Consider the following 25,084-nt stretch of genomic DNA (forward strand, 5'->3'; position numbering starts at 1 on the left):
TTGAAAGCAAGCAAGCATCATCCTGAGAGTTTAATAGGAGACTACTGATAATCAGATACATACTTTGAACAATGATGCAAGATTCAAGTCACTATTATAGGCTCTTTTCCACACAGAGATGCACATATCAATAGCCAGGAGACATGGGATCAGATGGTGCCATTAATAATCCATAGGGAATGCTTGAGCAGGGAAAAACCTGTGTGTCTATAGTGTGTGTCAAAACTAGAGTTGCTTAGCAAAAATGTTTAATGTAAATATCTTCAGAGGTTTATATCAGAACACTTTACATTTAGCTGTTTATTTAGTAATAATCTACATTTATTATTTCATTGTTTTGTTGAAATGAACATGACTTCTGTTGAAATGATTTTAAATAGCAACAGAAATGTACAGATGTCAGCCTTATGTCAAATAAAACATGATGAGAATCAAAACAACATTATTGGAAAACATATTTAGGAGTTCGTTTCAAAGCTTGACGACTATTCTCTTCCTCACTTGCTTCCTCTGTACCATCTCCATTGAGACGGTGGCTTCATATAAAGGCACAGGGTGCTCTATCTGTGGCCTAAACCAACAAACAAACAAAGACAAATTCATCTTCAATCACACCACAAAGCTGATTTCACACTTTTTTCTTGCTGTATTACAAACGCAGCCCCCGTGGATTCAGATTTTATCATTTCGATTGCAGTGTTGTGTACTTAACACATTGATTTATTCCTCATTCTCACCTAAAAGTCCCCATGCAGAGTTTATCCATCACATCCTTCAAGATATCTGAGAGAAAGCAGATTAAAGGCAAATAACCCAGTTACAGAGAGGAAGCCACGTGTCTTGTATGTCGCTGACAAGGTCGATCCAGTAGCCCGAGGACACTGGGAGAAAAGCCTTAGGTCCAGAATACATCAAATTGTCACGGACTAGCCATATGCACACTGAAGATCCCAATGACCTCATTACAACATACAGTTGGAGTCACAATTATTAGCCCTCCTGCAATTTATTTTTCTTTAAATATTTCCCAAACCATTAAGAGAGCAAGACATTTTTCACAGTATTTCCTATAATATTTTTTCTTCTGGAGAAAGTCTTATTTGTTTTATTTAGGCTAGAATAAAAGCAGTTTTTAATTTTCTTAAACCATTTTAAGGTCAATATTATTAGCCCCATTAAACAATTTCTTCGAATAGTCTACAGAACAAACCATCGTCATACAAGGACTTGTCTTATTACCCTAACTTGCGTAATTAACCTAGTTATGCCTTTAAATGTCACTTTAAGCTGTATAGATATTCAAATAGTCAAATATTATTTACTGTCAACATGGCAAAGATCAAATAAATCAGTTATTAGAAATGAGTTATTAAAACTATTATGTTCAGAAATGTGTTGAAAAAATCTTCTCTCCATTAAATATAAATTGGGGAAATAAATATACAGGAGGGCTAACAATTCAGACTTCAACTGTATCTAGTAATTTCAATAAAGCAGCTCTGATTTCATGTAATCAGATTTCTAGAATTCTGTGATATTGTTGAAATTACTGATTATTTTGAAGCTGGTGAATGGGGGAAAAAACATTCACAGCCAGTCAGAATTCATCTAGCTAGAGTTTAAAGTGCTAATTAAAGTGATAGACTGCATAATTGTGGTACTCGCTTACATTAACCTCCACCTTGCTCCGGATGTCGTGGCATCAACAACAAATGCCACATTTAAAGTCACATATATCTCAATTTTTCAAAAGCTCGGTTTGAACTTTAGATCATCTTGAGCACATTTAAACGTTTAAAGCACTTGTGACTGCTATGTGACTGGCTGATTAGGGTTTTTTCGAGTAGATCAAAGCTAACAAAACACATCTAGTCTTTTTCCAACTTGTAGCCAGAAAGCTTATCTGGACAGTAAGCAGCTGGATATTACTGGATTGTGGTGCTACTGTATATATATATTTTAGGGTTTCTGCAGGTTTCTTAAAATTAATTTTAAGACTTTTTAAGACAATTTTAAGATCATAATGAATGCAATTTTAGACTTATACAGAGATAAACAATAAGGATATTTTTCTAATGGCCCGGTTACTTCTGTAAATAGTTTTTGTATTAATGGAATATCATGTAAAGCGATGTGTTGCTTAAGTTTTCTTTCCCTGATTAGGGGATTTAATTTGGAGAATTTACTGTACAAATGTCTAACAGCTGTGGCTAATTGTATCTTTTTGCAATAAAACTTGAATATATAAAAAAATAAGTTTTGAGAAGGATTAAAGATGACAGATTGGGTAGCTTTACTTGTAAATAGAAAAATTAAGACCTTTTTAAAATGATTTAAAACCTACAACACAATTTTTCAGTGAATTTAAGACTAAGGCCTAATATTTTGTTTTTGAAATTTAAGACATTTTAAGAACCCACGGACACCCTGATATATATGTATATGTATATATGTATATATATATATATATATATATATATATATATATACACACATCCGCACATCCGCTCACTGGGCCTTGAGATCTGGTCCTTGTATATGAAGCAATGTTTAGTACACATACTAAATATGTGTTTCATCTGCACCTTTGCCTCAAGAACCACTGCTGAACCACAAACCATTTGTTAAAAATTAGATATAATGTCTACATAATAGAATGAAACAAGTCTAAATACGCCAAAATAAGTCTACGTTTTTCACTAGGATCAAGACAATTATGAAAAAAAAGTTGAGCTTCTGCATTTAGACAACTTTGATGTGGTCAAATATATCCAAAAGCCTATTATTCCTAAATGAAAATTCAGATTTAAGTTGGGAACAAGTGATTTCAAAGAAGCATGACCAATTTTAATGGCGTGATGACCCTTTTTAACAGTATGACTTCAGCCAACTACTTCAACAGTACTTCAACAGTACTTCAGCCGGCTGTTTGTTACTGTTATAAACATGAAAAATGCTGTTCCTCTACGGCAGTTCAAATAAAATGGCTTTGATTATGCTTTTATTACTGATTGACATGGTTATAGATTTACTAAATTATAAATATCGTTTTACACATTTGCATAAACGACCCAAAAAAGCCTGATCTTTTATAATTGCTGGTCAACGCTGCGTATATTATTTAAGTTACCAAGAAGTTGAAGAGATGTACGTAATGAAGTGGCCAGATAGTATACAATTAACCTAATTGTGCGTTTCTGGCGATATTAATAAATGTATCATTCTTAATACTGACAGCCTTTTAGGGTTTTGTCTAAAGATTACAGATCTAGAGATATTGACACTGGCCTTGATTACCTTGAAGTAAATTCATGAATCAATATCAATAGAAATACATTTACTAGACTGAGGTGGGCTCTCATTATCAGAAGTTACCAATAATAAACTTACTGCAACATTACAGATCTAGAGATATTGAGAGTAAAATACATTTACTAGACTGAGATGGACTGCTTAAACACTAAATGTTGACTGATAAACAAAGTCAAGACCTGTATGCACTATAATAAACAACTAGACCAATTAGAAAGCAGTGTTAGTACATTAATAAATATTCAATATTAAATATAAACGTTCAATATTAATGAACTTTATAGTAAAAGATACGAAGATATCGGCCCTGCTTGGCACGGGACGCTGTCCACACTTCATCATTAAGAAATGAGAGCGATGCTGCCTTCAGGAAGAGAATGTGGCTGTCGGGAGGGTCCAGCTTGGGGGGAAAAGGATAAAGTTACTTCATAAATAAGTGTATTTAAATGTAAAAACCAATTCTAAAATCTATTAGATGCTGACCTGTAAGTGCTGTTCTGTGGTGACCCAATGACCTCCAACTGAAAGCATGGTGAGGAGGTCGTGTTTATGTGGCTGTTTCGTCTGTGCTTCTGGCTCTTCATCATAGAGTCTCACTGTCCCAAGAGAAACTCAAAATCACAGACCGCTAACTGAAAATGAACCATCTTTTAGTTTATAGCCTGTAGACTACTGGCCAAAAGTTTATGGAGTCAAATTAATACATTTATTCAGCAAGGATGCATTAAAACAATCCATCCCCAGCATTTAAAAGGATAGCATTTAACATTTTTCTTTCCAAATTTAATGAGCAAGTATATTTTGAAGTCGTCTTCCAAACTGTGTTTATGTCTTATATTAAAAAATGATTCTATGAGATTTTTGAGCGAGATGCTAATGGTCTAATCCGATTCAATGATCTATGCTAAGCTAAAAGTGCTCCCGCCAGACCAGGAAACCGGCTAAACGGATTTTAAATAATGACAAATTTAATGAGCAAGTATATTATAAAGTCATCTTCCAAAGTGTGTTTAGGCCTTTTATAACTGCTTATATTGGGTCAATTTACAATATTTTGGATCAGTCCCCCTGTTTTATTTACTAACCACTAATTTGGTCAAAGTACGTACAGCTTTAAAGGAACACTACTTCTTTTGCAAATAGATAAACCCCATCAGAGTTAAGCAGTGAAGATTTACCATTTTATAAACATTCCTTCAGTCGATCCCCGGGTCTGCCGGGACCACTTTTAGCTTAGCTTAGCATAGATCATTGAATCAGATTAGACCATTAGCTTAAAAAAAAGATTGAATTTTTTTATTTAAAGCTTCAGCTTGACTCTTCTGTAGTTACATTGTGTATTAAGACCAACAGAAGTGAAAAGTTGATCTTTTGTAAGCTGATAAAGATAGAAACTATATTCTTATTCTGGCTTAATAATCAAGGGTATTTGTAGCAGTACCGTGGCTGCAGGAGGCACAATGATATTAAGCAGCGCCGTTACTGAGCTGAGGACTATTTTCACATGCTGTGTAATATCATTGTGCCTGCTGCAGCCATGGTACAGCAGCAAAGTTCCTTGATTAATAGGCTGGAATAAGAATATAGTTCCCAACCATATCAACATAGAAACTGACAAGAGACGCTAATGGTCTAATCTGATTCAATGATCTATGCTAAGCTAAGCTAAAAGTGCTCCCGCCAGACCCGGAGATCAACTGAATGTTTATTTACACTAATTACTTGTAAAATCAGCACATTATCCAAAACAAAGTGGAGTGTCCCTTTAAGTAATAAAATAAATACCCCTACTAATACTTAGGACAAAACGCCAGTATTAACAGAACTAAAGGCAATGTTGAAATGATTATAAACGTCATATAAATTGGTAGTAAACCTCCTGAATCAACGATGATGTCAACTCCAAGACCTCCAGTCTCTTCAAGGCACGAGTCCACCAAATCATCCTTTGCGTCCCACACTCTGATCACTCGAGCTGAAAGAAGAGATACAGTACACTTAAAAGAATCCTCTAATACACATAATTAAGAAGTGTTTCAATGTATTAATGGTGCACACAAAGGTGATGTAGAGTACGACGAATGATTATTCTCAAAGATCATATCCAATCAAAAAAATATTTCTGCTGGGTGTTCAAACTACTTATTTCAAATGAGCTGAATCAACACTATTCTCTAATTGGGGGGGGGGGGCAACTTAATTGTTTTATGTTCAATCTGCTTAATTTTGCAGAAACAATTAAGATAACGTAAGTGATTTGTGTTAGGACAGCATGAAAGAATTGTGTGGAACCCAGCATTTTTTACAGTGTTTGCTGTGAAGCTAATTGTAACATGTCTGCATATGCTTACAGAAGAGCGAGCTATAACTTACCCAAAAGTGATTCCTGCACACCTTGAGCAAGTGCAAGCAGAAGGAAAGGCAAAGATGAAGAAGAAGATCAAATGGCAAAAACAAAAGAAGAAATGCTCAAGGCAGAGATGAAATGTAGATAAGACACTATCTGAAAATGTGTGATGTGAGAGAGTTTAAAGACAGACCAAAATCTAGGACAAATGAAATCTGATTTTCAGGAGGACTCAAGAGGGCTTGAATCTTTGAATGGCAGCACTTACTGCAATCTTTAATCTTTAAACTAAGACAGTCTGCTATGGGTGTGCTATATCTGTAGTTAATGTATTGTTAACTATGCGCAAAATATCTTGACTTCCATTCCTCTTCACAAAGCTTCAGTTCAGTACTCACCCACACTCGGCCGGAGCTCTTGCAAGAACTTCTGGTCCTCCGGGGACAAAGCCGTAGCCAAGACTTTCACACCATGATAGTGGGCAAGCTGAATGGCCAGAACTCCAAAGGGCTGCATGCACACAAAACAGGAAGTCCATGATAAAGATTTGATATATAGGGAGCCAAATAATGGTGGTAGAGCTGCAGTGCTGATCCTGATATGAGAAGACAACTCAAACTAAATTATAATACATTTTTAATATAACAGAAAATCACAAAATTTGACCAGTTTTAACATAAATCCACCTTATTTTTCGTGAAAGTCAGATTAATTTGCTGTTAACGGCAAATAACTAGAAGTAAAACAATATGCAGGAGATAGTAGGGTTGTGTCATATTGACAAATGTCTATGTTTTGGGGGAAAATTTCATTCATTCATTCATTCAATAAGCAAATCAGTTGTTAAATAACAATTACAATATTATTATTATTATTATTATTATTATTATAAATAACAAATACAATATTCATTCATTTTCTTTTCAGCCAACTTATCCAGCATATGTTTACTACTTTTACTGCTTTTTCAAACTACTCATTAATAATGAGTTGAACCAACACAATTCTTTAGGTTTTTTAGGGGGACAACTTAATTGTTTTCTGTTCAATCCACTTAAAGTTGTAAAAATTCTGAAGTTAACTTAATCGATTTGTGTTGGGACGACATGAAGGAATTGTGTGTAACTCGGCATATGTCAGATTCATTTGTCAGATTCAAGTAAAACAATATGCATTAGATAGTAGGGGTGTGTGATATTTACAAAACATCAGTGTTTTTGGGGGGATTTTTACAGTTTCATTAAGTAAACAATATTCTCTCATTGTTTTGCGAAGTGAGCAACATACTCAATGTCAGTTTGGACACTGCTATAACGATTACAATATTAATACATACAATAAACATTGCACACCCCTAAAGGTAAATAACTATAAAGCTGAAATTGTAAGTGCATTCATGCTCTAAACAGCATTAAACGATGTGTGTGTGTGTGTGTGTGTGTGTGTGTGTGTGTGTGTAAAGAGACCTAAATGCCACTTCAGAAGTGTAAATCAGGCAAATGTTATTGTAACAATATGATACAAAAGTTCAGCTTGCGATATCAAACAGCATACAAAACTATTTTGTACAGTTAAAAATAACTAGAAGGTAGAAGCAAATAACACTGTGTCTCACACATTCAAATAGTTGCATTACTTCAAAAATATTAGACTTTTTATTGTTTTATTAAAGAAATTATTTATTTTCAATCAGCAAGGATGCAATGAATATTTTGCAACATTCCAATTTGTATTTTTAATCAAACCAATGCATCTTTGCTGTGTTTAAGACTTAAAAATATGTTGTTGTTTTTTTTACCAACCCCAAATATTTAGAGTTTTTAAATGGTAACCCAGCAGGCACAGGATGTCAACATGACGTCAGATTGACGTTGTACCCCATTGTTGTGGGGACGTTGCATTTTGTTTGGAAATGAAAATCGGGTAGACGTCAGAACCCAACCTCAGGCTGACATCAATGTCCAACCTAAAATCAACCAAATATCCTGATCAAACATCAACATATGATGTTACAGCTTGACGTTGTGTGGACGTTACCACTATGATGTCTATCAGACATTGGATTTTGGTCCAACATCAAACAAAACATCAACCAAATATCAATGTTTAATGATGTTACAGCTTGACGTTGTATGGACGTTACCACTATGACGTCTATCAGATGTTGGATTTTGGTTGCCATACCTGACGAATAAATGTCAGTATTTGACATCAATATGACGTTGGTTTAAGATGTCAGCTAGACCAGTGTTTCCCAATCCTGTTCCTGGAGGCACACCAACAGTACATATTTTGGATGTCTCCATTTTCTGACCCATTAACTTCAGGTGTTGGAGTCTCTTCTGATGTTATGATAAGTTGATTCAGGTGTGTTTGATTAGGGAGAGGTTGAAAATGTGTACTGTTGGTGTGCTTTCAGGAACAGGGTTGGGAAACAGTGAGCTAGACGTTGGATTTTGGTCACTTTCCAACACAACCTAAAATCAACCAAATATCAACGTCATAATAACATTGTCCTTAGACGCTGGGTAGACATTGAATTTTGGTCACCTGACGTCACGACCTAATTCTAACCTAATATTAACATCTTATGACATTGTGTGCCTGCTGGGAAATTTCAGGAAGATGTTGCACTTTTGTCCTTGGTGGAGATACCTACAGACGCCCCATCCAGCACCAGTACAGTCTGTCCTGCTGCCATTCGAGCCAGCGTATGAAGAGCGGTGTAGGCCCTGAGACCATCTTTAATTACCGCTGCTGCTTCAAACCAGCTCACTTTCTCTGGCTTGGGAACTGCACATGCAAAGCAAAACATATTTAGTTAGAAAACTAGCGCGTCTTTAAAGGGGACCTAATATGCCCAGTTTAAGAAGATGTAAAATAAGTCTCTGGTGTCCCTAAAGTGTGTATGTGTGATGTTTGATCCAAATTGTGCAGTTTGGTGACTGTCGCTTTTAATTCAAAATAATAAACTCTAATGGCTAACAGCTGCTTCTCACTCAGGGCTGTCTATGCTAATGAGGGAGAGAATGGCGCTAATGGGCGGGGCTTTCCCCCTCCCCATATACAAAGAGAATGTCAATCAAAGTGTTTCTGCAGACTGTTTTTATGAAGTGTGATTAAAAAAATGTGAGAAATATTTTCACAATGAGATGCTGGCTATAATCACACACAGTTTCCACAAAAAAACCCATATAAAAGTGATTTTTGCATAATAGGTCCCATTTAGGAACAAGGTAGAAATGCAACATAAACCATACCTAGATTAAATTCATCGATAAGCACGACTGAACAAAGGCCAGACTGCTCAGCATCCAATGGGAGAATCCCTGAGGAGAAATGCAAATGTTTATTTGATTATGCACACCTAGAGCAGACTCTAGCAAAACACAAAGTCCAAAGAAGTTCTTACCCACAACCTCATCGTCTGGTTGGAAAAACATCACTTTAGGTCCCACTGAAAAAAAGATGTGCATCCCATCAGATTCATCAGGCAAGTTTATTTGCTTAGTGTCCGGAAGTAAATATACAAGAAGTCAAACCTTGAAGAACAACCCCAGTGATCTCCCTTCCAACCGGAACATGCTCCTTCTCAAGCTTGAGGTCTTCATACATCTGACAAATACAATAGAATAGATGTTAATATGATCATGTTAATAAATAATATCCAACGTTTAAAACATGGTAAAGCTTGTAACACTTGATTTGCTTCATTGCTGTTTTGGTTAATTAAATCATCGTTCATGATCTTTTTGTGAAGATAAAGTGTGAAGTGTGTGTGTTTGTGATAATCAGGACGCAAATGTGCATAACAACATGGATATAACACTGGTAAAACAAGGAGATGGTGAATTATGAGAACATACAGTTTTTTTTTTTCAGAAAGTAAAACAACACACAGTTTACTGTTAGGTGGAGGGCAATAGAAAATACAATTTGCATAGTATAAAAAGAATGGGAACCAATAGATTGTCCCCACAGTTCACAAAATCAAATGTGTGTGTGTGTGTGTGTGTGTGTGTGTGTGTGTGTGTGTGTGTGTGTGTGTGTGTGTGTGTGTGTGTGTACCTTAAAATCAACTGGGCTTAGTGCACAGCTTTTAACTTGAACTTTGACCTGATGGTTGCCAATATTAGTGGGTAAACTCTGTCAGCAAAAAAAAAACAGAAACAACATCATACGATTAGATTGATTGTACATGATATAGAGAGTATATTAAATTCAAGTAAAGTTTCTAATGCTTCAAATAACTTCTGCTAAAATAAATGATCATTTATTATTATAATAACATAATTATTATTATTATGTTCCGTCATCATTTTACATAACAGATTTGACAAGAACTGACAAGATTTGAGGTAATTAATTAAACTATTTGAACTCTAAATTGCTATTTAGCTGGGGACTTTTGTAAATAATAGTAAATATTAATGGAAACTTTCAAATAAACAGGACGCAATAAGGCTGTATGGATATTTGGTATATTTTGTATGGATATTTTTTTTATTTACATTTTTTTAATGCATATTTTTTCTCTTTGACCCATATACAGATTTAAAAGGGAACATAAAAATATATCCAACAGATACTGTGAAAGCTCTCACCGTCTCCTGTAAGACAAACTTGACATCCTCTTGGTCTCCTCCTGGTTTGCAGTAAAGTCCCTTCATAGTAGTTCTAGCTGTATTTAAAGCGACTAATGGACACTTAAGTAATAGCAACAACCTGAATTGAATATTACCTTATATCAAAATAACACTCGAATGTCATTTAATGCATGTGCAATCTCTTAATTTGCAGTTGAATTGTGCTAACTCAAAAACACAAAGTCCAAATCATCCGGAATACGTCATTCTTGTAAACCATCTAAGCTATTGTTTTCCTTTCCATAACTGGCGTGTCTCTGTTAAAAACGCGAAGATCGGTGATAAAATATCTGCATCTGTTATGATGTATAATATATTTTGCCTGTAGCTGACTGACTGCGGTAGTGTTTTGATCATTTCCTGCACGTGACTCGAATCGAGTGACGTAGGGTGAGTCGAAATGGAAACGAGTAGAGAGGACAACGACAAACGTCACGATGTGTGGGAGATTAGTTTAGATAACCTCTTGGATATTCATTCATTTTCTTTTCTGCTTAGTCCCTTTAATAATCTCGGGTCGCCACAGTGGAATGAACCGCCAACTTATCCAGCATATGTTTTATGCAGGGGGAAAATCACTGGGAAACGCTTGGATATTTCCACCAAATAATGTCCAGTCAGTAAACACTAATAACATATCAATCAAGTGTGACGTTTGATTTGTGAAATTTAATGAAAACGTGACAATAGCATTGGGAAGTCTACAAGGCAGAAGATGAAACTAACTCTTTTTTAAAGATTGATGTAACTATGAATAATGTCTTTAAAAATACCAGAGAACACAATGGGGAAACATGTCCATTATTATTTATTATTAATTATTATACTTGTAGTAGTCGTTGTAGAAACTATTATTATTGTTGCATGTGTTAATTGAGGGCCCTGAATGAAGCTCTACTTTCTTAGCAAGAAAATATGTTGCATTGAATAACATATAATATGTTATAATAATGTATAATAAAGTACAATAATGTAATATGTATCTATCAATTTAATTTTAACGAATTGGCTGTAAATACACTTGACCAGCAGTTCTCTAACCACTTCACTCATAGACCAGGTTTAGTTATCATTTCCCAGAGCTACTGGATGCATCTCTTACCTTCGCTGTAATGACAAAGCTGTCATTTCCAAACAGAGAACTCCAGAACTTGGAGTGGCTGATTTATTTAAACAATTGAGATATATATTAAATATGTTTCAAAAAGCATGACACAGTATGAAGGTCTCTGGTTCGAGTCCCAGCTGCCTCAGTTGGCATTTCTGTGTGGAGTTTGCATGTTCTCCCTGTGGGTTTCCTCAGGGTGCTACGGTTTTCCCCACAGTCCAAAGACATGCTGTATAGGCCAATTGGATGAACTAATTTCATAGTGTATGGGTGTTTCCCAGTACTGGGTTGCAGCTGGAAGGGTGTGTGAAGCATATGCTGGATAAGTTGGCGGTATAATCCGCTGTGACAACCCCTGATGAATAAAGGGACTAAGCCAAAGGATAATGAATGAATGAATGAATTATAGGACTTTGTGACCTGAATTCCCTTCAAAATAGGTTTACAGTTTACACATTAGGTTGCTGAAATTAATAATAAAAATAAACCTTAAGATGATTATAAATTTAGAAGCTCCAGTAATCTTAGTATGCCCCCATGTTTTTCTTTTACCTCCAGTTTTTAAATGAATGACAAATTAAAATAAAAAAACTTAAATCTTGATTTAAGCCATTTTATCATTTAGTGAATCTGATTTTTGTCTTATTTTAGAATATCTCCTGGAAATTTGCTGAGGCCTTTAGTGGGCCCCGAACACAAAAGAAGATATTCTGAAGAAAGCTGGAAACCGGTAACCATTGACTTCCATAGTATACTATATGTAGTATAGTATAGTCTACTAAAAAACTCCATGGTTAACGAATTCCAGCATTCTTCAAAATATCTTCTTTTAAGTTTAGCAAAAAAAAAAGGTTTGGAACCCACCGAGAGCGAGAAAATAATGAGTAAATGTTTATTTTGCGTGAACTATCCCTTTAAGATTCTACAGTATGCATTAAACAGAAGTGCTATCAGGTTATGTTTTTGTTCTTTTGTCTCCTTTTGTTTATTGCTAATTTCATAGCTTGATTCACGCAAACCCGCATTTTATTTTATATATCTGTTGTTGTTTTCATTTTCTGTGTATTATAATCATTTTTAATTCATTATTAATTAATTCATTCGTTTTTTCTTCGGCTTAGTCCCTTTATTCATCTGGGGTTATAACAGCGGAATGAACCGCCAACTTATTCAGCATATTTTTTACACAGCGGATGCCCTTCCAGCTGCAACCTAGTACTGGGAAACACCAATACACACTCATTCACACTCATACACTACGGCCAATTTAGCTTATTCAGTTTACTTATACTGCATGTCTTTGGACTGTGGGGGAAACCAGAGGACCCGGAGGAAACCCATTAGAACATGGGGAGAACATGCAAACTCCACACAGAAATGCCAACTGACCCAACCAGGACTCAAACCAGCAACCTTCTTGCTGTTAGACAACAGTGCTAACTACTGAGCCACGGTGTCACCCTTATTATTAATTATTATAATAATCTTGTAAGAGATTTATAAGTGTAATTATGTTTAACCACCCTGTTCCTCTACACGTTTTATCAATTTTAAATAAAAAGTGCCATGTGTTAACTTGGGCCGCATTGCGCCCTCTGTGTGCAGTAACCAGGCAGACTCGGACGCCTCAATGACGTCCGCACGTTTCATTTTCCCCCTTTTACTTCACTACTGCCGAAGCTGCACGGAGGAAACGCGGAGCCACACAAGCAGCAGCCAAATACGCCTGGAATTTACCTCGAGCGTCAAAAAAGGACAGAAGAGCCTCCGCCTGTCACCTCATGCCCCTTTAGTTGATTCCCTCGCAGAGCGCTGGAGTCATAATGGAAACTGAATGATGAGGTAAGAAGATTGTTTTTGAGCTCGGGCCGATTGTCCTTTTTATGACAGTGACTGCGGGAGGAGGAGGAGGAGGAGGAATCTGTAGGATTTCAGGGCGCGCTTCGTCTCAATACACTAGCATATGCTATGCAACGGTCACTCCAACGGTCATTTTCATTCAGAAACCGCATCAACAAACACAATAGTCATTAATTCATAAAAAACAGGCCTCCGTAAGCTCTCTTTCTCCACGCCGAGATTGCAGCTAACGTTAAACCTCTGCTCTGATTTACTGGTTTAGTTAGCACTCTTGCTAACGGCTGGTCGTATGTTTTTATGAGTGACAGCAGCTCAAAAACTGCACCTCTATGGTAAAACACATGGATATAGTGTATTATTTGGACCTCAAGAGTGCCGAGGGGCATGTGTGTTACATGTAGGATGTAGAAAGAGTGAGTTTAGTCAGTGAAGACCACCAGCTCATCTTCTCACATGGCTGCAGGTCTCATCTGTAGCACTTGCATATGGAGATGCTCAAGTATGCATGATGATGATGATGACTCCATCTTTTCTCCAGTACACATGTGTGTTTGTGTGTATGCACTGGTCAGGAGAAACATGGGTTATTATCCTGTGATTATGTCTGGTGATTAAGGCTCAGATCCTGTAGTGCAGTCTGGCTGTGGATTTGGGTGCTTTGTCTTTAAGCCATCGTCCTGTATAGTATGTAAACACTGTCAGATTGGAGGGTGGTTTACGAGATCATATGAGCTGTGCAGCTGGAGACTTTCCCTCAGGTTGGGCTGGTCGTAAACCTGTTCAGGTCCTGGTTTATACACGCGTTCCTTGATCACAGGAAAGCTTGCGTTGGCAGAAAGGTGACCTCAGACTGTCACAAATTGACAGATTCAAAGTAACATTTAGAGTTGCTGGGATGGATTTAATATTCCAAATTGACAGGCCCAGAAGTAAAAGTGCAATAAATGTTGATCAAAATAGGAAGCATTAATCTGAATATTGAGTGTTTAAGAGCATTATAATATTCAAATGTTAATCAAATGTTGTTAATATTCAAATGTTATAGGTCTAAACATTAACCTGACTTTCATGGTCACTCTAATGTAAATGAGAAAGCATATCTGCATATTATCAATATTATAAGGCTTTTTGGAGGCATGCCATTTTATATTTGAAGATATATATATATATATATATATATATATATATATATATATATATATATATATATATATATATATATATATAGTTTCCGCTACATTCATTCTTCCATGGCGGGGCGCCATGCCAAAATTTATCCCGCCACGGTTTTTTTATAGCGGGTGATAATCGCACCAAAATTTATTAAAAGGTAAGGGAATTATAACACTGCAAACTTTTCTGTAAGCGTAGTAGTGCTCTGCGTTATTAGTTTAACCCTTAAGGTTACATGCTGTCTGGCTGACTGACAGGTGCGTGAGGCCAGTAAAACATGACGTATAGCCGTTTCACTTTACTTCAGGACACTTTACTTGCTGCTCTGTAGGTCTATTGGAGACATTAATAAATATTCCCAGCAAATCTTATACATGTTGGAGACATGCTTGTTACATAAAAACACTAAATCACACTTCAGCACCATTTATTTAAGAGCGCACAAGAAAATGCACTTGAGCAGCGTATATTTGAGGGGAGGGCAAGAAGTTTTGTGCACGAGCAGAGGAAATCGGCGCTTAAGGCAAAGAGATTCGCATGCTCGTAGGCTATTACATAAATGTGATCTCGACTTCTAAAACTGCTCATGACATTTGTCATTGAAATAACGCCACAGGTACTGTACATAGATCTGTGTAAAAAAGGCCTTCCTCCACAGCAGGAAAAAATCCCAGAGGAAACACTGATATATATATATATATATATATATATATATATATATATATATATATATATATATATATATATGGAGATGACCTCAATCATTTTGGTGATGTAATATATATTTCTCATTCATAAAAACCAATTCTAGGAACTTTTAGCTGATTGCACAACATCTCTAGCTCTATTGGAGGTGTCAGTGTCAGTATAGTTAAAAAACGCTATAGGATTTACTAGTATATTTTTATGTGAGTGTCTGACGACTGAAAATAGATCTGGTTGGAGATATCGCAGCTTGTTACTTTTTATCTTGCTCTTTATTGTTAACATTTATTATTTTTTATTTTATCAGGATAAACGTTTTCACATTCTGATTTCAATCCCTAATTATTAAATTGTTAAAATGACTATAATTAATAAAAATATTCTTAATAATAAAACATTACGTGTTCTTTGGAAGAAAGTAGTTGCATTATAATGCTATTATATTGTCATCCTGGCATTATATAATGAGTGAAATAAAATTGTCTTAAAATAACAATAATATTATTTATCTGCAAAATATTTTGGTGCAATATATCATGTAACGAAAAATAGATATCGTGACGGGTCTAATCGAAATGTTTAGTTTTTTCCAATATCGTGCAGCCCTATTTCAATAAATGTTTAACATAATACGTGTGCTTCAAAGCGAAACTGAACAGCACTTTCTTAGCATTTGTGAAATATGCATTTAGTCAGTGGAAGCAAAAAATGCATTGTTAGTTTTCTCTCATTACATTTACACAGGGAGTATTCCAATAGCGGTGGAGCATGTAAACATTTTTGATGGCATCAAAAAAAAAATGTAATCAGAAAAATGGCTTTTAATGTGGAAGTAATCTTCATGTAAACGTAGCCAGTGTCTATGGCGCTCAGAGCGACGTTTAGATGAGGATAACGCAGCATTTGAAAGCCTCTGTTTTAAGTGCAGGCTCAAGAGGAGCTTATTGTTAGGCTGTGCAGTTCATGAGTCATTAGGGGCTGTGTGTGTGTGTGTGTGTGTGTGTGTGTGTGTGTGTGTGTGTGTGTGTGTGTGTGTGTGTTTTTTATTTTTATTTTTTGCAACCTCAAGTTTATCTGGCCACTTGCCTCTCCTCCATCCAAAGATTCTCCGTTCTCTATTCCCCATCCCCCACAGGTGTACGGCAGAGATTTAGTCTGGGGTGCGAGATAAAAGAGATCCGCAATCCACTGTGCACCGCTCGGTCTCAGCAGGATGAATGATAGGCCAACTATGTGTGTGCGTGGCTGGTCTCTCTCTTTTTTTTTTTTTGTTCACTGCTGATATTCGCTCTGCCCTTTTGCTGCTCTCTTTGAAATCTGTTTCTCTTTGTACGATCGTTGGCTCAGAAGCAGCTTTTTTTGTCTAGATAATTAGGTTAACAGGAAGAGAGAGGGACCCTCAGTCTCTCACCCCAATGGTCTGCCCCAGTAGGCCTAAATCATTTCGGTTATTCCCATCTACTTTTTGCTGAACATGTCGATCTTTTAGGCTACATTTACATGACAACAATGTAGCAAAAACTGGAAAATCTTTCCGTTGCGTTTTGAATAGTTAAACTTCTACTCAACAACGTTTCCAAAATGGTCTGTAATTAGTTTACAAATATCTGCGAAAACCACCATAAATGGTGTATTACATATGTCAGGCCGGTATTTGGCATGTTCACTTTGTTAGTAAACAGTAACCTGTAGGGAAGTGACAACGTGCTGGGCGTTTTTAATTTGTTGTGCGTATAAGATGTGCCTCTGATTTTGGTTTTTAACGTTAAGTTGGGCTGAACCATAATTCGCGTTTGATTGTCGTGTGCAATATTCTATAAAGCCAGCTCTGTAATCCGCTGTGAATCTCCGGCACCTGTGTTCAGCTAGAGCAGCGTTTAAACAGTGTTCATACGGTCATGGAAAACCTGGAAAAGTCATAAATTTTTGACATGGCGTTTTCCAGGCCTGTAAAAGTTTTGGAAAAACCCACAAAGTTTTGGAAAAGTCATGGAAAACAGATATCTGTATACTTAAATAAAGGTTAGTTGTCTTTACTTCTTTTTTGTCCTTGGCCAATCACATACTTTCACGTTATTAGCGTGGTGTAAGCATTATCTAAGTGAAGTTTCATAAACTAATTTCGAGAGGAGCACGTGATATGATTGAGCACGACTGGCCGTTCATCTGTAATCAGTAATAATCCAATCAGAGTGATCCTAGATTACTATAAATGGATCATTTTCTTTCTACTGCTCTATCTTCGTTTGAAAGAATCCCCCCTTCCACCCCATCTCCTCCTTTTCCTCCCTTTTCTAAAGGGGGAGATCTCGAGACCTACCTGATCTTTGATCTCCTGATATGCTTATTGACTGGGCGGGAGCCCTGGGCTCAAATATCTACGAGCTCAGGGTTCTCTCCCGGGACAGCATGCCAAACCTGCTTTAAACGCCAAGCATATCTAAGTGGGAACTCTTGGAATCAGTTTTAAATAGATATAAATATAAATCGAAACTAAATAGATTGCTGCGCGTTTTACGATATGCTGTAATAAATTTTAACATGCATTGTTTTTTATTTTACCACACATATGTAGACATTGCTTGAAACATTAGGTCGTGAAAATTTAATAGAAAGTCTTGGAAAAATCATGGAAAAGTCATGGAATTTTAGTAGTAAAAATGTGGATGAACACTGTTACTACACAAAGCCATATTTTACTGCCAAACTATGCAAAACATCACATGCTATATCAACATGCGATAGTCAAATCGCAAATAATCATTTTGCGATTATTGATAGCTGTTTTCGTAGCTTCTCGGTGAACTATGACCCTTTGAAGTAAATGTTGCTCATGTTAAACAAAAGCACATGCAAATACCACATTTAATGATGTTTTTGCTCAACTTCATTAGCTTCATTTGAGTGTTTGAATTAAGTCCTTCTGTGAAATGAGATATCTTTTTACACAGAAAAAAGCAAGCAACATATTTCATTATAGCATTCTAGGCAATGACAAATGCTTTGCATCATTACATACTTTATTATCAGATAAATTATAAGAAGAAAAACTTAGAAGCTATATCTTATCCTACGTTTTTCCTTATTTTCCTCAGGGCATATTTGTTTTATTTTTTACTGTGCGATTCGGACTTCAGAGGAAATTTACCACTGATCACATTACCGTACTTTACTTACATAATGTGCAAGACAATTGCAGCTTTTGCTAAATTGCAAATGCAATTATGTGTTGATATATTGTTCAGACTTAATGTGAAGTGAATCAATGTTTTGCTGATGAACAGTTAGGAAACAGTTAAGCAACAACACTACCACCATATTCCGTCATTGTTTTGCAGGTTTGTTTGCTTTGCCTTTAATCTACACTCCCCTAATCATGTGCTATGCATGCATGATGTCATCATTTTCAAAGACTTTTGTCCATTTCAGGTGTTTACACAGACATGGCAACAGCAGAGCATCTTCTGAAAGCTCTTTTTAGTCCCTAAAACAATGTTTTCATGTAAATAAACAGGCAAATTGCTTAAAACCTTTTCACTTTTTGGCTGAAAATGTCATATAGATGGCCCCTAAGAGTGTTCACACTTGTATTTTAGAAAATTATACATTAAATTGGGGTTCAGTTAGAGTTCACGCTAGGGCTGGGTGATAAAGCGATAATTAAACAAAGCTAAACAGCACTGCTGTACCAATTGTTAGTATGCATTTATACCTAATGTGTTGAGGATAGTGTTTCTCATTCAGTTTAATACATGTTTTTGCAGATGATATTGTTTTACTCAACTCAAATGTACATCTGCATCGTGAAAAAATCTGTTTCATGATTTGAACTCACCCATTAAAACTCAGCAAGACCTACAAAATCAATTTACTGCTACTTAGGAGTTTAAATGAACAAAAAAAGCTGACTTTAAACTAAGAAATCTAGATTTGACATTTCTCGTGATAATTATCAATCAATATTGACTGATATCAACAATTTTACTGTATTTTATTTATTTAATATTTCTTTAATCATTTTAATATTTGACCTGAATATTCAAAACAACCAAAAAAAAAGACCTTTAAAACTTTATATTCTGACAGAACTTACTAAACATCCAAAACAATGTTGCATGGTGGCTGAACGTGTTTGTATTTTTATCAGTTGATTATCAGCATTTTCATCAGTTGAGAACTCTAAAAGAAGTCAAAAAAGTGCCAGGAATTCATCTTGTCACACACACAAAGGAAGATCTGATGCAAGTGATTGTACCCCTGTGCTTATGCATGTGCAGAGAAGGGCTTATGATTTTTTTAAATGCAAAATTCATTACGAAAGAGCATGTATCTTAATAACTTGGGATCAACTCAACTAAGTGATTACTGTCTGAATAATGTCTACACATCCTTAGAGAATCCTAACTATGGTCACATGATGTAGTCTTCCCTCGTACATCATGTCTAATATTTGTATTTTGCTTGAAGATATAGCAGCAACTATTCGGTGGTCTGTTTGTCAGAGTTGCATGTAAAATCACTTGTTATTACCTTTTAAAAAGTTGTTGACAATTCTCATATTTTTGTTGTCATACTGCATATTTTGCACTGAATACCACCTATTATTAACCTTAATGCTGCATTGGTTGTTAACAGTATTATTTAGCATGTTATTAGCCATGAATCCTGTGTGTTTGTGTGTGGTGTCTTGCACAGAGCACTGTAACCTTGTCTTATCATTGGAGAGCAGCACAACAGTACAGGTCCTCTTCCGGAAGCTGTTTTAGTCTCATGGGTGAATTTCTCAGTATCGCCTGAGCCAGGCTCGGATTCTGCTCAGACAGAAGCGGTAATATACATTGAAGATCTGCTCTCTGTTCTCAGTGTTACGGCTGAGCTGTTCTGCCTACATCAGCAGCAGAGAAAGCACTTCTGCTTCTGTGTTTACGGCATTCTCTAAATGCTTCAAGATGGAACTGAACAAATGATCCGAGGTCAGATTTTTGGTTCAGACCCTGAATCATGAGCAATGTGAAAGTGCTTGAGGATGTTATGAAATATTGGTTAGGGTGATTTGCTGTCAGTGATGGTAAAAGCTGGATTCCTCCGCAAGTCTGGACTGCATTAAAGGGGTCATGAACTGGCTTTTTAAAAATATTTTATTTTATTGTCTGAGGTCCACTTATGAAGTTTGAGTGGTTTTTACTTACAAAAACTTCAAAATCAATAAATGATATGCTTTTATTCTAACCGGATTTTGAAGCCAGCTCTGGAGACATGCAGATTTTCTGGGTGGTGCAAACTGATGGACATAAAGTAAAGAGTTAGAGATCATTCAGTATTGTAAACTTTTTCTTTAATTTTTGTGTTGAATCACAATAACAAAACCTCTAAAATAATGAAAAGAGAGCTTATGCCTTGTCTCATTGAACAGCCTACAGTATTTGTTAGGGCTGTGTGATATGGGCAAAAGAAACCTATGATTTTCTTGAGTTGAGGATTTTTCTGAATGTTGCCATTTAGATTTTAATCATGATTTTGACATACACAGACGTTTTACAATGTGAATCTGAAACATATTCACAAAGGAAAATAATTAGATTTTTATCCAAAGCTTTTTAATTTTGTCCAGTTTGTCCAATGGTTTGTTAGTTTGTCATCCTCTGAGAAAACGGTTGATGGTTGCCTAGCAATGACAAACGACAGAGGAGTGCGAGCACAACGTGAGTTGAAAAGTGAGTTTTAGACGCGATATGTGACTGGCAGGTCTTATAAATTAGATTTAAGATTAGATTTAGATATCGTGCATGTTCAAATTGCGATTTCGAAAGGATTTCCATTAATCGCACGGCCCTATATTTTTATTCTTTTAATTTTGTTAGTGTGTTTAAGTGAAACATTTATGTTGACCTTTTCAATGAATTTATTTCGTAAAATAATTGTTTTGTTCTTCTTACTGACGTGCGTCAGGAAACGTTGAGATGTGTTTAGGCTGCTAATTTTACATATAAAATTAAACCCCTAAAAAGATACGGTATTTTAGACGGGTCAGATCAGTATTGATTGTGACTTTAATTTATTCCAAATGCTAATAAACGGGAAAAGCTGTTTTTTTTTTATTATTGTTTTGTAAACTCTTTGTTGATAAGATATAAAAAATTTTATTCACAAATTTACAATAATTATTTTAAAATAATAAACAAATAAAATGATTAAAAGGCTAATAGATAATGTTGGAAACTTTACACTCCTCTCCATAATTTTGATTGTGTGTGTGTATCTTCTGCAGAAAAGCTTATGTAGCGACTGCGAAAACCTGTGATGTCATAGATGGGCATTTCAGGATTTGCTGTTGTCAGAGCCTGCTGTCAATGACAGCTTTTATTTCAGAAATGAGGACGTTTTCACCTCAGACACCTGCAGGACATTGTTTTAATAAGATGACCTCCAATATATCAAAAGCTCAAGAGAAAATTTAAATCTCACTACATGACCCCTTTAAATGTAGGTATGGTGCAGACTGTGATTCATTGATTAGTGAATGAAAGTATTTAGGCTGTCAGTGGAACTAAGAGCATCTAAACTGACTCTATCTTATCCTCTTATGCTCTGAAAGTAAACCAGTGGCTCTGCAATGGTCCTTTTTAGTTCTGTATCTGGTATTGATGCTGACAAAGTAGATATGGCATTCATCCTGCCAATCTTTTGATTCAAACGTCTGCTTTTGTATTGAATGTGAGCAGTGTGTCGAAGTTTAAATGCGCTGTTTTTCCATCTACTCATGTTGTGGAGTCAAAGCAGGAAAGACTGTTATGCTTCTGCGAGGAATGCAAACGTGTGGGTTTGTTTGGCTTGAGTTGTTCACACAGGACCCCAAGCCTTCTTGGAAGGAATGCAGATAGGAGTGTGAGTGTGACGTTGACACTATTATTAATATTCACACTCCCTTTGACCCCAGGGTCTCACATCACCTGACTACTGAATCCACAGCTGGGTGTGTGCGTGTGTGTGCGTGTGTGTGCGCGTGCATGCGGGTGGGTGGGGATGAGTGTACGTAGCTACATGTACATAGGGCTGTGCAATTAATCGAAAATCCGGTTTCGATTTTGATTTTGGATTCTAAGGATTATGAAAAAGCATTAATCAAGATAAACGATTATTGCATCATAAACCAGTTTCCAGTTGTACACATTTGTTGCTCTGCAAAGCTCAACTTCACATGAAAATGACTAAAAGCATGACCTGTAATGTAACGTTTGCAGCACGGGATGCGCATCGTTCATTGATTCATGTATTTAAAAGCGCGAATGAGACCGCATGCTTCTGTGTGTCATCTAAAGTCATGTTAACGTGAGCGCTTTAATGGTCAAATAGGTGTCAAAACGCAGTGTTTAGAGATTATCTATATTAATCCTTACTTGTGTAATAAACAAATGAGTTGAGAATGAAAAGACATGTGAAAGAGAAACCATTAAAGTGACAATATTGCGCAATAGTGCGCAATATTCCTGCTGCCGCCTGTTTTTATCATTATTAATCAAACGACAAGAAGAGAAAATCCCTCACTGTTCTTGACTGAAGGACTTTTGTAGCTAAAGTGTTTTTCTTACAGTGAAGATGCTTAAAGCACAGTTTGTTTCATATTTTTATTCTGTTGTTTTTATTTCTCTTTACTTTGCAGGGAGGAAAATAACTGCATAAATGCAGTTGAAGTCAGAATTTCTTAGCCCTCCTGAATTATTAGCGACCCTTTCCCCCCTAATTTCTGTTTAATGGAAAGAAGATTTTTTTCAACCCTTTTCCGAACATAATAGTTTTAATGACTCATTTCTAATAACTGATTTCTTTTATCTTTGATATGATGACAGTAAATAATATTTTACTAGATATTTTTCAAAATACAAGCATTCAGATTAAAGTGTGATCCAAAGGCTTAATTATGGTAATTAGGCAAGTCATTGTTTAACAGTAGTTTCTGTTGCAGACAATCAAAAATATTTATTGTTTAAGGGGGCTAATAATATTGACCTTAAAATAGTATTCAAAATATTTAAACCTGCTTTTATTCTAGCTGAAATAAAACAAATAAGCCTTTCTCCAGAAGAAAAAATATTATAGGAAATACTGTTAAAATTCCTTGCTCTGTTAAACATCATTTGGGAAATATTTATTTTAAAAAATTCACAGGAGGGCGAATAATTTAGACTTGTAATCGTTTTGAATAATCGTGATTACAATTATGACCAAAATAATCGTGATTATGATTTTTCCCAAAATCGAGCAGCCCTACTTGTACATTAAGGTAAAATTCAGATAAATACAAAACACCCCTGTAAATCAATGGTCCCAAACTCATTTCCTGGAGGGCCACAGTTTAACGCCAACCATCTCCAACTCACACCTGCATAATAGTTTCTAGTAGTCTTGAACACCTTGCTTAGTTTGACCTTAGTGTGTTTAATTAGGGTTGGAGCAAAACAGTGCAGAGCTGCGGCTCTCCAGGAATGGAGTTTGAGACCCGTGCTGTAAATCCTATATTTTCCATATTTGCTTTACCCAGTGACACAATTGTAGCACATGACATCACCTCCCTTTGCCCCTCCCTCTCTCAGTTCTGGATCAGCGATGGCGGGGGGGATAGACTGCTCATGAATAAGAGAAAATCTAAATTCGTCTGAGACGTGCAGGTCTTCTAAAACACTGGTTTGCTTGTGTTTCCAGTGTGTTTCCTTTTCCTGGGCTTTCATTCAGAAACGCCAGTGTTTGAGAGCATTGTCCTGAGCTAAAGCTTCATTAGAATCAGAAAAAGGGTGACAGGAAAAAGTAGGTCAGATGCTCAAAGACAACACACACACACACACACACATACGGTCATTAGCAGGGCTGTGACGAGGGCCGGTTCTACTGTGTGACAGTGTCACTAGCACTGCAGTGTTTTACAGTGCGCTCTGCCAGTGAGAGAGATGGTTTGACTCACCAGTGTCCTGTTTAATCAGGGGAACTGGATGTTTTCAGTATTGAGTCAAGCTCTCTGTGGAGGGCTTAGTCCTCCATCTTGAGAAATACCCTATTGCTTCAGATTAAACCTCAGACAGTACAAACACACCCTGGAGCCAGTGGTATTCAGACATAATGGATTTCTGTAAATGGTGCGTTCGCTGTAAAATAAGAATTGTACACTGCTTAAAATACAACCCGCGTACAAATTAATTACCAAAGACTGGTGTTGTTCAGCATGAAACAACTTCACATTTAAATGTCAAATGCATGAAGGGGAAAATAAAGCATCCGGATCAGTGTTTTTTTGCAGAGTCTGTAGGCGGGGCGATATGATGCAACGTGAATGTGAAACATCATGATTTCCACACAGCTTCAGGTTCTGCTCTGCTCTCTGCCAGCCCTTCAGAAGAACAGTCATTAAAATCTGTCAGCAGTTGGATAACCACGTCAGCGCATATCTGTTTTTCATCATATTTCCTTTTCCGTTGTGAAAAGCACAGTATTTTTTTTTTTTCAAATAATTAAGATAATTACTTCCAGTATCATCTCACTCCTTTAGTAATACGTTTCTTTTCTTAAATGACTTATTTAAAGGGGACCTATTAAACAAAAGTCACTTTCAGAAGGGGTTTAAAACAGTTGTGTGGCAACAGTCTGTGAGTTTAGCCAGTTTCCATTGGTCAAAATGCATTCATTACAGTGCTTCCCACAGGTTTGAAATATACTTGAGGTGGTAGCTAGATTGAAATATTTTTTTTTACCCACATTACATAAATAGTTAATTATATGCGACAAACAAAACATAACTAGATTGTTAACAACATTTGAATTTATTCTCCACGATGGACGTCCAGCGTTCTCCAGCCTCCGGCGCCTAGACTGCAGCTCTGCACAAGACGTTTGAGCCAGAGGAGAAATGGTCGTGCCCAACTGAGCCTGGTTTCTCTCGAGGTT

General features: G+C 36.3%; 2 protein-coding genes across 4 annotated transcripts in view; one reads left to right on the plus strand and one right to left on the minus strand.

Moving 5' to 3' along the window:
• Positions 1-10,688, minus strand: cryzl1 (crystallin, zeta (quinone reductase)-like 1). 2 transcript variants are annotated; one of them, XM_056456623.1, is made up of 13 exons: positions 10,264-10,688; positions 9,728-9,805; positions 9,202-9,274; positions 9,072-9,116; positions 8,920-8,988; positions 8,319-8,452; positions 6,058-6,169; positions 5,686-5,706; positions 5,189-5,287; positions 3,796-3,908; positions 3,607-3,712; positions 738-783; positions 1-571 (listed from the first exon to the last, which is right to left on the minus strand). In XM_056456623.1, exons 1-13 carry the CDS (start codon positions 10,327-10,329, stop codon positions 472-474), a joined length of 1,062 nt encoding a protein of 353 aa, XP_056312598.1. In that variant the 5' UTR covers positions 10,330-10,688; the 3' UTR covers positions 1-471. The 2 variants fall into 2 exon arrangements, with proteins under 2 accessions (XP_056312598.1, XP_056312600.1); XM_056456625.1 differs by lacking the exon at positions 5,686-5,706 and having other exon boundaries at positions 10,264-10,687.
• A 2,397-nt stretch (positions 10,689-13,085) lies between these two features.
• itsn1 (intersectin 1 (SH3 domain protein)) overlaps positions 13,086-25,084 on the plus strand; it is a 100,213-nt gene continuing 88,214 nt past the window's right edge. For both annotated transcript variants that reach the window (XM_056456627.1, XM_056456628.1), the window contains exon 1: positions 13,086-13,255. The gene's annotated coding sequence lies outside the window, so the exon portion shown is untranslated. The remainder of the gene's footprint in view (positions 13,256-25,084) is intronic.

Source organism: Danio aesculapii, chromosome 1 (genome assembly GCF_903798145.1).
Source record: "Danio aesculapii chromosome 1, fDanAes4.1, whole genome shotgun sequence".
Classification (NCBI taxonomy): Eukaryota; Metazoa; Chordata; class Actinopteri; order Cypriniformes; family Danionidae; genus Danio; species Danio aesculapii.

Excerpts from the sequence above, each read along its gene's own strand:
- cryzl1 (XM_056456623.1), bottom strand. The coding sequence starts at position 10,329 with ATGAAGGGACTTTACTGCAAACCAGGAGGAGACCAAGAGGATGTCAAG. Across the intron at positions 9,275-9,727 it reads TAAGCCCAGTTGATTTTAAG|ATGTATGAAGACCTCAAGCT; the intron begins GTACACACACAC and ends TGTATTTGTCAG. Across the intron at positions 572-737 it reads CTCTGCATGGGGACTTTTAG|GCCACAGATAGAGCACCCTG; the intron begins GTGAGAATGAGG and ends TTGTTGGTTTAG.